General features: G+C 33.7%; 1 protein-coding gene across 3 annotated transcripts in view; it reads left to right on the top strand.

The window, feature by feature from the left end:
• Positions 1 to 4,808: 4,808 nt before the first annotated feature.
• The window catches only part of LOC127858108 (multiple epidermal growth factor-like domains protein 10), a 92,969-nt gene continuing 83,229 nt past the window's right edge, over positions 4,809 to 14,548 (top strand). For 2 of the 3 annotated variants that reach the window (XM_052395006.1, XM_052395005.1), the window contains exons 1-13: positions 4,810 to 4,995; positions 5,139 to 7,199; positions 7,471 to 7,585; positions 7,846 to 7,937; positions 8,066 to 8,218; positions 8,539 to 8,702; positions 8,994 to 9,081; positions 10,099 to 10,163; positions 10,519 to 10,555; positions 10,757 to 10,860; positions 12,533 to 12,658; positions 12,834 to 12,982; positions 14,152 to 14,287. In XM_052395006.1, the coding sequence (XP_052250966.1) occupies positions 4,950 to 4,995; positions 5,139 to 7,199; positions 7,471 to 7,585; positions 7,846 to 7,937; positions 8,066 to 8,218; positions 8,539 to 8,702; positions 8,994 to 9,081; positions 10,099 to 10,163; positions 10,519 to 10,555; positions 10,757 to 10,860; positions 12,533 to 12,658; positions 12,834 to 12,982; positions 14,152 to 14,287 (3,336 nt within the window). In that variant the 5' untranslated portion in view covers positions 4,810 to 4,949. Of the gene's footprint in view, positions 4,996 to 5,138; positions 7,200 to 7,470; positions 7,586 to 7,845; positions 7,938 to 8,065; positions 8,219 to 8,538; positions 8,703 to 8,993; positions 9,082 to 10,098; positions 10,164 to 10,518; positions 10,556 to 10,756; positions 10,861 to 12,532; positions 12,659 to 12,833; positions 12,983 to 14,151; positions 14,288 to 14,548 lie in introns of all 3 variants that reach the window. The other variant, XM_052395007.1, reaches the window with a different exon arrangement.

The following is a 14,548-nucleotide window of genomic DNA, read 5'->3' on the forward strand; positions in this document are numbered from 1 at the left end:
ATTGATATCCTACAAATATTGTCTCCGTGGCTGTGTTTATGTTTACTTATACACTCGTTATTAGTTTTATAAAAATATTACATGATACTTGTTATAGTTGGTTATACGTCATTAAACAGAAATACATTGGTAATAATAATAATTACAATGAGGGAAATGATTACTACGATAATATAAATGTTATTGTACATGAATGCTATGTGTACCTAATAATTACTTAGCTATTGGCCAGACTGCATTTGTGTCATTTTTATTATTTTCAGTATTAAGATTACAGTGGTCATTATAAACAGTGTGCATCAAAGAATGCAGGTTTGCTTAATTTAAGCTGGAGGAAAGTTGTTTGCATACATGTATAAGTGAGAGAGCAATCTTCCTCGTTCACCTAAGACAGTGGCATTAGAAGATTGTGAGCGTACAATAAGAATAGTTGTAAAAATTTAGTCTTCTTCTTCAATTCGTCTTCTACAATGTTGTAAGTTCCCCATATTTCAGATGCATATAACATAATTAGAACTAAACAATGGAATCAAATAGAGCATGTTTTGTTTAGTGCGTAGTTGCACGTTACACAAAATGTACAATAAATGATTGTAATCTGCTAAGGCATGTTCATTATTTTCCTTAATTGCTCTAGATAGTTCACCAGTAGAGTGTAGTTTAAGGCCCAAGTAGCAGAAGTCATCAACAATTTTAAGATCATGTTGATTAATAGTCCAGCTATACACTAAGTACTTACGCATATTTCAAATATGCACATTTAAGTTTAGTTTACGTGTATTTGTAATCTCCATGTAGACGAGTATCGATTCATATAATTTCATTGCAATTTCATACTGTCTGGAATTATAGTAAATTATGCAATATCATCAGCAAATAACAACACAAAAATATATATAATACACGTACATCTTTTTTCGTTTAAGTTATAAATATCTATACACTCAAAACTGTCATTAATAAATAAAATAAATAATAAAGGTTATAATGGCTCACACTGTTTACTCCTAACGCAACATCGACAAGCTTAGAATAAGGTTTTCTTTATGGTTTTAAACAAGTGATTAAACATAAGCTTCGTCTATATCAGTATCAAATGCCTACTCATTATCAATAAAAACGCAATTAAGTTTCGATTTATTATTAATAATTTTCTGGATTATAGTATGCAAAAATGCAATCAAACGTGCTACGATTATCTCGTATTGCGAATTGCGACTTTTGCCAGTTATGGTGTTATAAACATTGACTCCCATTAAATGTCTTTTTTTTTTAAGTTTTACTAAGATGAATAGATATCTGATGCAAGCCGTAATTGTTTTATAAGATTAAATCAAATATAATTAGACTAGTGTGTACAATTAATATTTTAAAACGTAGTTCCTAGTCAGGCTTGTTATTAAAGTATTTGCAATCATTTCCCCAACAAGTTTGCATATTTGATCACTTAGCTTAAATACATTGATATATGTTAGTATCTTTATCACTTCATTCAAAGCAAACATTTGAATGAATACTTAAATCAAAAACAACGTGCGACAAACAATTATACATGTTAAAGTAAAGGAAGTTTTTATCTGTTTTATATATATTCTCACATGATTTAAAAACAGCTGTACTAATTATGGAACAGCTTTGTATATAACCGTACTATTGATCTTCGTTATAATGTAAACCTAAGGATTACATAAACTTAACATCCGGAAGTAAAATTGACCACTGTGATTTGCGCAAAGGGCCAAAACCTAGCTTAATGCTTTTTTTCATTTAAATAGATCGATGCACACGAAACCCGCAATTCAACTTATTTCAAGTTTAACTTAGGTGCTGAAATTATTAAGGGTATAATATTTTCATTGTGGAATAAACGTCAGTAATAAGTAAGTATTATAAACCTGCAGATTGTAAAATATATAAGTAAAAGCGTTCTTTAGAAGTAATAAGTATGTATGCTTGTTCAGTTCGTTAATCGAATGAGTAATTTTTTTATAAAACAGGATGCACATTATTGGTAAACGCATTTTTTAATAAAAACAAAAAAAACTTAACACTAGACGCCAGAACGTTTTCACAAATGCCATCAATTCGTTATTGTTCTAAAGTGCAACATTTTGAATAAATACTGCATTTATTGGTGGACTTATAACGGCTTTCAAAAACGAAACCAAAGCATTTAATCATTACATTTTAATGATACGTTAAATATACGACTGCAAAGTGAAGTTCCTAAAAATAAAAATGTATGCAACATCGCATTGCTTTCTCTGTTGTTTTAGATTTTCATATCATAATATCAACAGAACTTATGATTATAAACCGTATAAATTATATTTTGATATACGTCCTTATGTCTGAATAAATCTTCATAACATCCATTTTTTTCCGAAATGTACTTGAAAACATGCAGTTAAAAAATGAAGATATCCGTATAATGTATTATTTATGGAGATATGGTTTAATAGATGGACTCTCGAGTAATCATTTGTTATGATTAACTTACCATATATCGCCTTCTCAAATTTTGAATTATAGACATATGTTAACTTAATGAACATAGCAAGAGGACCAAAACATGCTACAATGCGCTAGTCTATTATTTACAACTATGGGAACTAGAAGCTTATCAATAATGTCTCCCCTTATAATGACTATTGATTTAAATTTGTTCTAAATTCAAAATCCAATATACACTGCTTAATGAAAAGTCAAGACATATCGATTTTTGTAATAATTCTAAATAGTTTTAAAGAGGGACTGCAATTTTAGAATGATAATTTAATTTCAAATATTATTTGACGTTTGCGACCGTACAAGATGGTAAATCATCAAATATATAATATATTACATATTGAATATTACTTCTGTAGTTACTTGTTACTGCTTATTATATCTAATAATCAGTATTAATTACCTACATATGGACATGCCTTTCCGTTTGCAAAAGCAATGCGACTTTGGGTCGTATTGAACCATCGTGAATGTAAGACAATACTTCGGTAGGAAATTTGATCTGCTTATCTTGGCTGAACTTCTATCTTAAGTCTTCTTATTTTATTAAACGATTGTCCAATCAACGTTCATTTTTCGGAAAATCGTACTGAATACTGGTCTATATGGAATTTGTTTCATTTTTGTTCCGCAGCAGGAGGGGTTATTAATTATTATAGTATTTTTTACATTTTGTTTAAATAACTAATTGGTGGGTGAAATAAATTAAAAAAGTGACGCGTTTGTGTTTTCTCTAGTTCATGTAATGTTTGGCAGAAAACAAAACTAAATACAGAAATTCAGACCGATATGGTGTGCCTCAGATAGACCGCGAGATAAGGAACCAAATAAATTGAGGCCTGTCAAACCGATCACAAGTTAAACCGGTATCATAACATCCATACACTTTAAAGTTAAGGTAAGGTGTTAGGATCATTTTTGTTTCATAGAAAGAAATTAAAAGGTTTCAGTTTGTAGATGTTATGATTTGATGTATTTCTTTCCGCATAAAATGCTTGCGGCGGTATAAACATGTTAAGTAATGATTTACTCCATCAGTAATGTTATAGATCTGAATTAAGCATTTGCAGTTTTGATTTTTTTAAGAAAATGAGACAAACACCTATAATTGTTAAACACATGCTATAAAATAATTCCGCCTTGATACTTCCTAGTTAGTAATAGTTCTGAAATAGTATTCCTATAGTACTCCTTTTTAAAAACACTCTTTCAAGGTACATCAAAGGCAGTCAATATTGTTCATAAACATGTACATCCGAGCTATATTATAGAGCATTGTATACAGTTTATTATGACTTCCTCCGGAGATACATAATGAAACCATGCCGCCTGTTATATATTAGTTCTGAAATCTTACCAACATCGTGGTTTAAATAAGACTGGATGTTACCTCGTATCATCATGCCACATACAAGTGTAATCATTAAATCATTATTCTATTTTTTGCAATTTAATTTAAACTTACATTATCGTATTTGTGTTTAGTTTTACATTTGTATTGTGATGGTTTAAGACTCAGATGCTTTTAATTGACAATTGCAAGACGGGTACCTCAGTTTTAATCAATTTATGCATAATTGTGTGTACATGTATCGTTGTGTGTTATATAGTCAATTTCCATTGGCCTTAAATTTAAGCCTAGCGGGTGTTACCAAGAATTGCTATGTTGTATAGTTTAATTGTTATAATACATTTTACAGATAAAACCGGTTTGTTCATTTGATTCGCAAAACAAACTTTGCGCTTCTATGTGGTCGATGTGAGCATATGATACCTGACAAAACAGTCTGTCTTATAGCGTGTACTACAAAGCTGCAAGACCACTGCAACGCATAACGGCCAGATTAATTGTGCATAGTAGTAAGGTCAGCAGCAGCCCTATACAGGTACCGTCTACATTCATTATAAAGCAGAATGGTGCTGGAATAATTATTTCTTCACCTAATAATTACGCATCAACGCGACTTATTTAAAAGGAATATTCAACAATTCGCGTGTATATACTTATTGTTTATATTTACTAAGAAAATATAACTTCGTATTACCACGAAAGTAAAAAATAATCTTATTAATTAAACATAAACAGGATACTTTAAACATTTGGTAAAATATCATATATGCCAATTAAATCAAATAGAGTATTAACTTCTATAAACAAACAACAGTTGTATCGTTTAATAAACAAGGGATTAACATTGGTGGTTACCTAAACTTAGAGCAGAGCAAATTATAATCTTTATGTAAAATGTTTTGTGCGAAAAAAACATTATAGAATGATATAACCACAACCGAAGTTTTTAAACATTTGTAGAGGGACACAAATAACGAAGTGTTGGTAGCTTATTGTCTATTATTCATATATGTAAGATACTCCTATAAATAGATATGCTACAAAACTTTATTTAATAGATGTTTTTCAGATAACATATAGTTACCCAGTTATGAAGACCTATCTAATTTACTTTTTGCTAGCAGTTCATATTCAAGGTAAAAACAGTCTATATACATTTAAATTGATTCGTAAACGCTAATGAGTTAATGTGTTTTTTATTTTTATTTTCTGATTGAACGTATACATACATTTATCATTCTATGTCAAAATATTGAAACATAGTATTTTTATGTTGTAGATCAATGCAAATCACAGCCGTGTCAGGTCGGTTATTATCGAAATAATAATCAAATTTGTAAACGCTGCTTTATCAACTGTATATTATGCACCGACTGGAACACTTGCAATTCTTGTTACACGGGATATCATGGTACGCAGTGTCATTTAGATTGTTCAACAGGTTGCCAAGGTAGCATCTGTACTAAAGAAACCGGAGCATGTACATGTCTTTGGGGATACACTGGAGACAAATGCGACTCGTGTCAGGTCGGTTATTACCTCTTTAATGACCTTTGTACAGAATGCAGGGACGGCTGTTTATCCTGCACAGGCTATAATACTTGCAATTCATGTAAACCAGGATATTACAAATTGTACGATAGTTGTGACCAATGCAGTCCCAAATGTATATCCTGCACAAATTGGTACACTTGCAATGCCTGTGAAACGGGTTATTATGGTACGCAATGTGAGTTATCTTGCTCAACAGGTTGCAAAGGTGGCGTCTGTAATAAGGAAACTGGAGCATGTACATGTTCTGCAGCATTCACTGGAAGCAAATGCGACTCGTGTCTGCCGGGTAATTATGGAGACGAGTGCAGACCGTGCTCATACGGTTGCCAAGATACATGTGATAGAAGCAGTGGAACTTGCTCGTGTAAGCCAACACATTCAGGCCCGTCGTGTGAGACGTGCATTGAAGGACGGTATGGGCAATATTGCACACAAACGTGTAGACATAATTGCAAATCCTGTATGGAAGAAAACACTTGTCTTTCCTGCACACAAGGGTTTTATGGACCTGTTTGCGGTAATGTATGCCCGAATAATTGCTTGACATGTGTATCAAGCGACGAATGTTTGCAATGTAAATCGGGATATTATGGGGCTTCCTGCCAAATTTCATGTGGTGTTGGATGTTTAAACGGATTATGTGACAAACAATCCGGAGCGTGTTCACCGTGCATGGGCGGGTACCGTGATACCAAATGTACATACAATTGCTCTGAAGGATGTATTGACAAGCTATGTCGCCAGAACGATGCCGTGTGTACACTCGGATGTCAGCCGGGATACTCCAGTGCATATTGCTGTCAGCCAGGTATGGTTGGATGGTCGTGTGAGATAAACTGCCCCACAAACTGTGCTACATGTACATCCTTGACGGAATGTCAAACTTGTAAAGAGGCTTTTTATGGATCGCAATGTAATCAAAATTGTCCTGAAATGTGCAAAACTTGCACATCGCCCTCTTACTGTCCTGCGTGCAAAAACGGATATAGCGGGGATTCATGTCAAAGGCGCTGTCCTGACAAATGCTTGACATGTAATAATGATGGCACATGTCACGCATGCAAAGACGGTTTTTCGAGGCCCGATACAAACTGTCAGTGTTTAAGTACTCTGTGTATGTCTCCGGAGTGCAGATCTTGTGCGAATTCTTCTTACTATGCAGAAGGCTCTACATGTTGTCCGTGCAACATTAATTGTAAACATGGCACATGCAAGTCAGCTTATCATTGCACAGACGGATGTGAAGATGGCTTTTTCGGACCCAAGTGTGAGTTCCAATGCACACAGATAAACAAAGAATGTTCTGTGTGTAGTGGGGATTCTCTTGAGTCATCTTTTTGTAAAACCTGTACTAATGGATATTATCCTGATACAAAGCGTACATGTGTGCAGTGTTCAAAATTGTGTGTGGAAGATCAATGTAATAGTTCTAATGGACATTGTAAAAAGGGCTGCAAATATGGTTTCTGGAATCCAAAGTGCGATCGAAATTGCAGTGAAAAGTGTGCAGTATGCAACCAGGATAGCGGAGACTGTTTAACTTGCTCACTGACAAGTGTTTTCGGTGCAAACTGCGATATGCCATGTAGTAAAACATGTGTCGATGCATCGTGTCATATGAATGGAACTTGCACGAACGGCTGCATTTCTGATTACTACGGCCCATCCTGTGAGCAATGTCCTATACATTGTGCCCGTGGTGCTAACGTAACCAGATGTTCCCATGCAACAGGATTATGTTTGTTTGGCTGCAACGAGGGATTTAAAGGAGACGGCTGCATGGAAGGTTAAAATAATGACACACAATTATTGTAAAAAATAATATTTTTATTATGTTTAATCGCTCGTCTGTTGCTGTTGTTGTTCTTGTTTTACATAATTTACGAAGCAAATGTATTTTGAGTCCGACACAAACAGACACATATATCTTAATATATGTTGTTAATGTGGCAGTTTTAGACTTATTAAGAAAGCTTTTTTTTATTCAATATACCTTAACAATGTCATATACAATATGTTACGTGATACCTTATAAAAGCGTATTATTGTGTTTATAGCTCTCAAGTTAGACAACAGTAAAGATACAGGACCAGCAATAGGAGGAGCGGTTGCAGCGGTCGTGGTAGTTAGTATTGTGGTAGCCGTGGGATTATTTATTTTCGTTCGTAGAAGGTAATTGACCCTATATCGAAAGGGTTGCAAACATAGTATATTGTCGAAAACTTCTTTCATTTCAAAAATGGTGGCATTTTAGTGATGAAGTTCATAAACTACGTTTACAGGTGTTTTGCATTTGATTGAATGCATAATTATTTTGAATAACAAGATTGCATTCTATGACATATTGAATAAGTGATTTGTACACATATATGTAATAAGTAAGCAGCATATATTGTAACAATGCATGACATCGTAATCAAATTTGTTAACAGAACACATAGACCAAAGAATGAAACCATCCCAGAGGCATCAAACAATGCAAGCAACTCGTCTGCACCAGTCTATGCATCGGTCCAGCGCAGAGGTATGCATTGCGTTTGGTAGAGCTGTTGTATAATTGCATTCGTAGTCATTTAAATTTATCTTCCAATTGAACTTCAAAAAGTTAATGTAATATGTGTTTATATAATCCAAACATTATTTTGCACATAGAGCATCCAGTTTCGGAGTATGAAAACACGTCATCAGTGAAAGCCAATAACACTCCAGTGCAAGTGCACAACCCTGTTTACACAAACAGTCGTCTTATTCCAGTCTCAACAAGGGATGGTAATTCAATAATCACAGAAGACAGTTTAGAAATCGGTACGTCTAATGAATGCATTTAAAAGTGTATTGTTTGTTTGTAAATGGAATTTTTACACAAATCGTTATATGTATACAGGGCATAGTTTCGTGTAATATGTTTTCATTCATTTATGAAGTTTTCGATTAGTTTACCTCCAGAAACGTGTTTTGATGAATGCAGTAAACATTTTTACTATTTAAACTATTTGTCCATTCATTTATGGCGTGCTTAATATTCCATAAACTAATAAACTATTGAATTTAGTCACATTGAAAATCCAAAACAAAGGCAGGAGAGTAACTCATGTTACCACTACCAATGCCACTTATATCTCTAGATGCATGGGACAGTATCGCTCGCAATAATGCAATCAAATTCGAAGAAAACGGAGGGGTGTACTACAACAACAACGAGAAAGTGAAGGCACTGAAAATTCAAGTTGCAGAACTGAAGACATTTGTGATGTCAAAGAATATGGACTGCTTCAAGAAAGAGTTTGAGGTGATGCATTTAAAAATGTCCTTACCAATTTGGTTTGTAACTTCTTTAAAATTCAGATTTTAATTTAGCGTTCCAAAGCAATAAACCCGTTTTTATTGAAAGGTATTTTTATTGTTTTGTGTTGACGGTACGTTGCTATATTCTGTTCGGCTATTCGGTCGTTGCTTAAAATAAGATATATTTAGTAACTACTATCCCCAGCTAATATGCTTATGCCATACCTTAATTTGGCAGGTTCAGTCTATGAGTTCCTATTACTAAATGACATACGTATTTTGTTTATTTTTGCAGAAACTTCCGTATGGGCTTCTAAAAGAGTACCAGGTTTCGCAAATGCAGGCAAATATTGGCAAAAACAGATACAAAGGCATTTATCCGTGTAAGTTTATTGATACTTAATATGATACTAAATATAATTTTGAAAGTCATTTTAAACCCCACTCTCTTTGATTATTCGTTTCATCGTTATATAAATAAATGCATGACTGTTTGATGATTATTCTAAAGGTTAAGGATACCTATATGTTAATTTTTTTAAAACCACTACATTTATATTTGCCTGATATAATGCTTTCTGTTATATATTTGTTTCACCTTAACATGAAGTTTTTATAAATCAGTCATGTTGGGAGGTAGATCACATCACTCGGAGTACAAAGTCATCATGTTTGGTAAAATAAATTCTGACTAACACAAATCAAATAGCCTTATACATGTACCGATATGTTCTGTAATATTTGAATACATAAAAAAACAAGCACAGCAAAGAACATTTTAACATGTTTTAAGCGCCGGTGCTCATGACATTAGTATAAACACGTCAAGGGTCAACTATTATATTGATTCCCGTTTAATATTCAGTTCCGTGCAATTATGTGTCATTATTTGTTTTAAAATGGGGACGCAGATGAATGATAAACAGAAGAAAAACAGGTTACTGAACTATCGTTGTGTAATATGTCAGGCCCGGCTCAAATACCACAACGGTTCGGCAAGCCTCGCCGTTCTTTCATTATAGGCGTAAACTGACACCATACACAACGTTATCGCAGTAACCTGTTGTCCTCTAAATAACTGAAAAAAAATAAGTAAACGCAGTTAATATGTTATCCCCGTCACCTTGTTGGATATTCTTATATTTGTTTATGTTGTTTTGTATTGTGTTGTATTGTACTGTTTTGACAACTGGTCACTTGCCTTAAATAAAGGAGCAACTAATTGTACATAATGAGAATGCAATACTGATCCAGCAGCTGGAGTTTCACTTCTTTATATTTAATGCTAAAATATACGCATCACAGATTACTAAGTGTCACTTATTTTAGCTTTTTAACACTTGATACAACATTTCAATCACAAACGTATACACGCATTAGTTGTAATTGTCTAACAACAGATGATGACTACAGGGTGAAGGTTCGAGGTGGAGACACCGACTATATCAACGCTAGTTTCATTGACGTAAGATACGGTTCTCACCAAACTTAACTGAATGTATTACAATAATTTTATTGTACTTAGATGTGAATTGATTCAATCTGGTTCTGTTAAATAAATTATGCAAAGCAATATTGATTTTTTGATTGATACATTTTCAAACAAATTACTAATAACGCATTGAATATGTTTACCATTATACGTTCAGGTGTACATAGTGATCTTGAAATTGATACTTAGCTTCCAATATCTTATCATATTTACACGGTTTTGAACAAAAACATTAAGTTGTCAAAACCAACACAATGTAAATGAAAGCATACGTAAAATAAATGTATACGTTCACTGTTAATTATGATCAGTTTTGTTGCGTTGTCAGGGTTACACAAGGAGAAACGAATACATCGCAACATTGGGTAAATATTTTTTCACGCCTTCTTGACATGTTACTGATAAAGATTTTTTTATATTTGGTATGTTTGGTAAATTGCTATATTAATTTAACATGAGTAACACAATGAATTGGAATAATAATTTTATCAGATATATTAATATGAAGCAAATTGTATTTGTATTCATACATGAAGAATATTAACTGTTTTTACTATAACTATAAGGTCCCATGTCTAAACAACTTGGCAATTTTGCGACTTTCTGGAGAATGGTGTGGCAACAAAACGTTGAGAAAATTGTAATGGTAACAAATCTGGTGGAGGAAGGGGTGAGTATATGTCATTGGAGTATGTCCGATTTAATCATTTTAAATATATGGTATAATTGAACTGTTTTTGATAGTATTAACCACAAAAAAAATATTATGTTGTTATCCGTGATAAATCCAAAACATTAGCTCTTCACTACAGATACATGATATTGTAGTTAAGACTCGTCTGATAAAGCTCAAAATGGATACGGTGTGGACAGGGATGACAATACAAAATCTCAATACGTACATAAGTGTTTTTCCCAGGCTATTTTAGCGTGGCGAAAAGCCACGCCGCCCTCACGGATAGCCACTCTGCCCTTTTCAAAGGCAAATTTCGCCACGCGCCCTTATCGATAACATCTTTTTTGCCTTATGACCTAACTTGGTCCGCAAAATCAGCGTCCTTGATTGTCTGTGACGCTCCGACTGTCCTTAATTTACTCGAGCGACATCAACGTCTAATTGACTATATTGAGCAGATTTAATCTATTACAGTGCTCGATTTATAGGTAGGTCTTACTGACTGCTCCAAAGCTGTGAATTAGTCATGCGTGAATAACCCCGTGTCAGTATCAATCGATAATGCCAGAGGCTATGTTATACCAAGCGCACTTTTCGGTCGGCAATGTGTTCACCTCCATGATAAAATCGTTACTTCGGAGACTTTTGATGAAAACCTCGATGTTATTCTCGTGGCAATTGTGCATTGCATGCATTATTCAGTTATATCAAAACATAAATTTTTACGCATAATTACATTTAAAAAAAAAACACAAACAAATTTATTCTTTATCGTTTTCATCTTTAAGATAATGAGATCTAATTATTGAAATAATTACTGTGACGTATACTAATTTAACAAAATGCGAATCGCGTATACGATTTAACGTTGCTACGCGCACCTGTCGCTTACATCATTTGACATTTTAACAACATGGCGGACTATACAGAATTAAATTGTGACTCGGCAAAAATGGCAAATAACGTCGTAAACGATCGAATTAACGATGGAGAATATACATTAAGAAGGAACTAATGAAATGTCTGTGATAATCAACGATGCATAAAAATGTTTTAGATAGCAACAACATTATTTATTTATTTGTAATCTACTCGGTGGTTGTATGTCACGGAAACGAGTGTTAGCATATTTTTAGCGATCAATTTACTCGCAATGTTATTTTAAACATCTGGCAAGATTATTGTTAGAAAATGGGATAAGACAAACATGGTTTCATTTATATGTTAGTCGATCTGTGTATAATCAGATTCATATGCATATACTGCTTTATTATGTTTGTTGTGCTGTACAGTTTATTGAAACAGCATGGAACTTAAATGTACATTGCAAGGTAAATATATTAATATAAATCATAGTAAATTAAATACATCAATTACCATTAAATGTGCTTGTTTATATGTTATTTTTTCCAGAACTGCTCTTGATGCGATTACATGTTTTTTTCCAGTAATTCAGGTATTCAGGGAACGTTTTTGCCCTTTTTTGCCTAAACCGCGCGCTAAAATGCCCTTTTTTAGGTAATGCGTCATGCCCTTTTGCCCTCCTGGGAAAAACACTATAACATATTCTACTCACAATATTGATGTGGAGTTTTTTCGTTTGCATTATATTATATCGCTATTGATCTATCTCCAAATATTCTATACCGTGAATATTCACCTATAGAAAGACAAATGCGAGAAGTACTGGCCCAGTGTTGGTGCCCCTCAAATGTACGATGATATTCAAGTGTCTTGCCAGAGTGAAGACGATTATGCGGAATTTACACGACGAACGTTTACTGTTATAAAGGTATAATGTTTTAATGCTTATTCTTAGTATAAAACAGTAATAAACAAGAAGTATATTATTGAAGTTATCGACATAATGGAACTGACACATTTTATAATACAACAGAATCAAGACAGTATGTGTTAAGACAACTATATGTTAAAGCATATATCACATAAATTAACACGATTTTAAGGACAGACAAACGCGGACTTTGACTCAGTTACATTTCACATCGTGGCCCGATAAAGATGTCCCAGAAGACGTTACATCAATCATCGAGTTCAGGCAGAAAGTCTTACGTGTTCCTGCGACACTTCTAGGACCCACAATCGTGCACTGCAGGTATAAGACAGATAGTGTAGATATGTGTGTCTCAATCTATGTACAAGAGAGATAGTGTAGATATGTATGTGTGTCTCAATATGTGTACAAGAGAGAATGAAAGTCCCTCACTCATTTAAATGAGCAAGAGATAAGTTGGTAACATCTCTTTTAATAATTAGCGATAAAATAAGTATCTTAAATTTATTCGGCGTATCTCCTGACTTTGAAATAGAGTTATAACATTTACGTCTCCAAATAAATAAATTTTTATTGTAAATGTTAGTGTTTTGTCTATTGTTAGTCGCTTATCCGGGCCCGTATATTCCGGCCCGGATTCCTTTAGCATCGAAATATTTGGCATGTTTATATTTAATTAAAACGCAGTTTTCTATCGACACATTCAAATCACAACTTCAGCTCCGCGTCTTGTGAAAATGGGTATAAAGGGTTTCGATCAGCGTGGCTCAAGCCCAGTCTCAGTCTGGTAAAAAGAACGCTGTCCGCTACAAAATTACGCACGCCTTCATGCTCTCATTAGGTATATATTGACCAGACTTCGAGAAACGCAAACTGGGCATTAGCTACGCTGGCCGCATAAAGCATAAGACTTCATAAGAAAATTGAAGTCAAACTGTGTTATTTATAGCACAACAGAAATAAATTGGCAGCCTATTCATGCTTAAAAGAACAATTTTCAGACGGACTGACCGAGTACTGCAAACATTTGTAGTTAGCTAAATAAACGGTTGTTTTCATAACACAACACTATTTCGGTAGTTTGTGTTTTCTCATCGTTAAAGCGATACTAAGTTTCCAAAGTTTATTGATAGTCCAAAATGTATTCCCTTTACTTTCCGAGTACTGACCCTGAAACTCTGTGAGATGGATTTTAACGTGTAATAGAAACTGGGCCAAAAATTGTGTCTAAGTGTCGTTTTAAAATACAGAGAGTAGTTAGGAATTCCTTACACTGAACAGTATTAAATCTTATACGCTGTATACAAACAGTGGCAGAAGTTGTGGGGGATTTCTCTCAAAAAGTCAATGTAATTTTTGAATGTATTCGTTCGGGTCTGCTGCCGTTAAGAAACGAACATTTAATTTGAAAAGCTGGGTTAACAAGCTACGCCGAAAAAAACATCGATTTCGCATGGCAATTGTTGCATGTTTGTTTGTTTCGGTTATAGTGCAGGCATAGGGCGCACAGGTACTTACATTGCTATCGATATTCTCACAAAAGAGGGAGAAGCAGAAGGGTCTATAGATATTCCTGGCTGTGTATTGAACATGCGACAAAACAGGCCTTATATGGTACAGACAGCGGTAAGTATTTATTTTAATATTTAATCTTGAAGCCTAAAAAACGACACAATAGAGCTTCAAAACGTTAATCATATATAATAAATACATTATTCAAAAACAAATACAAGCAATCGTTATGTTTGATCTAAAACAATATTATGTGTACATCTATATGACTTATTCCAGAAATTGCTTTGTAGAAAACGTTTGATAAAAAACTATTGTACATAATTTATCTAAGTTGATTACATATCAACATCACATCATTGTTATTATGTTATC

Source organism: Dreissena polymorpha, chromosome 14 (assembly GCF_020536995.1).
Source record: "Dreissena polymorpha isolate Duluth1 chromosome 14, UMN_Dpol_1.0, whole genome shotgun sequence".
In the NCBI taxonomy this organism is placed as follows: Eukaryota; Metazoa; Mollusca; class Bivalvia; order Myida; family Dreissenidae; genus Dreissena; species Dreissena polymorpha.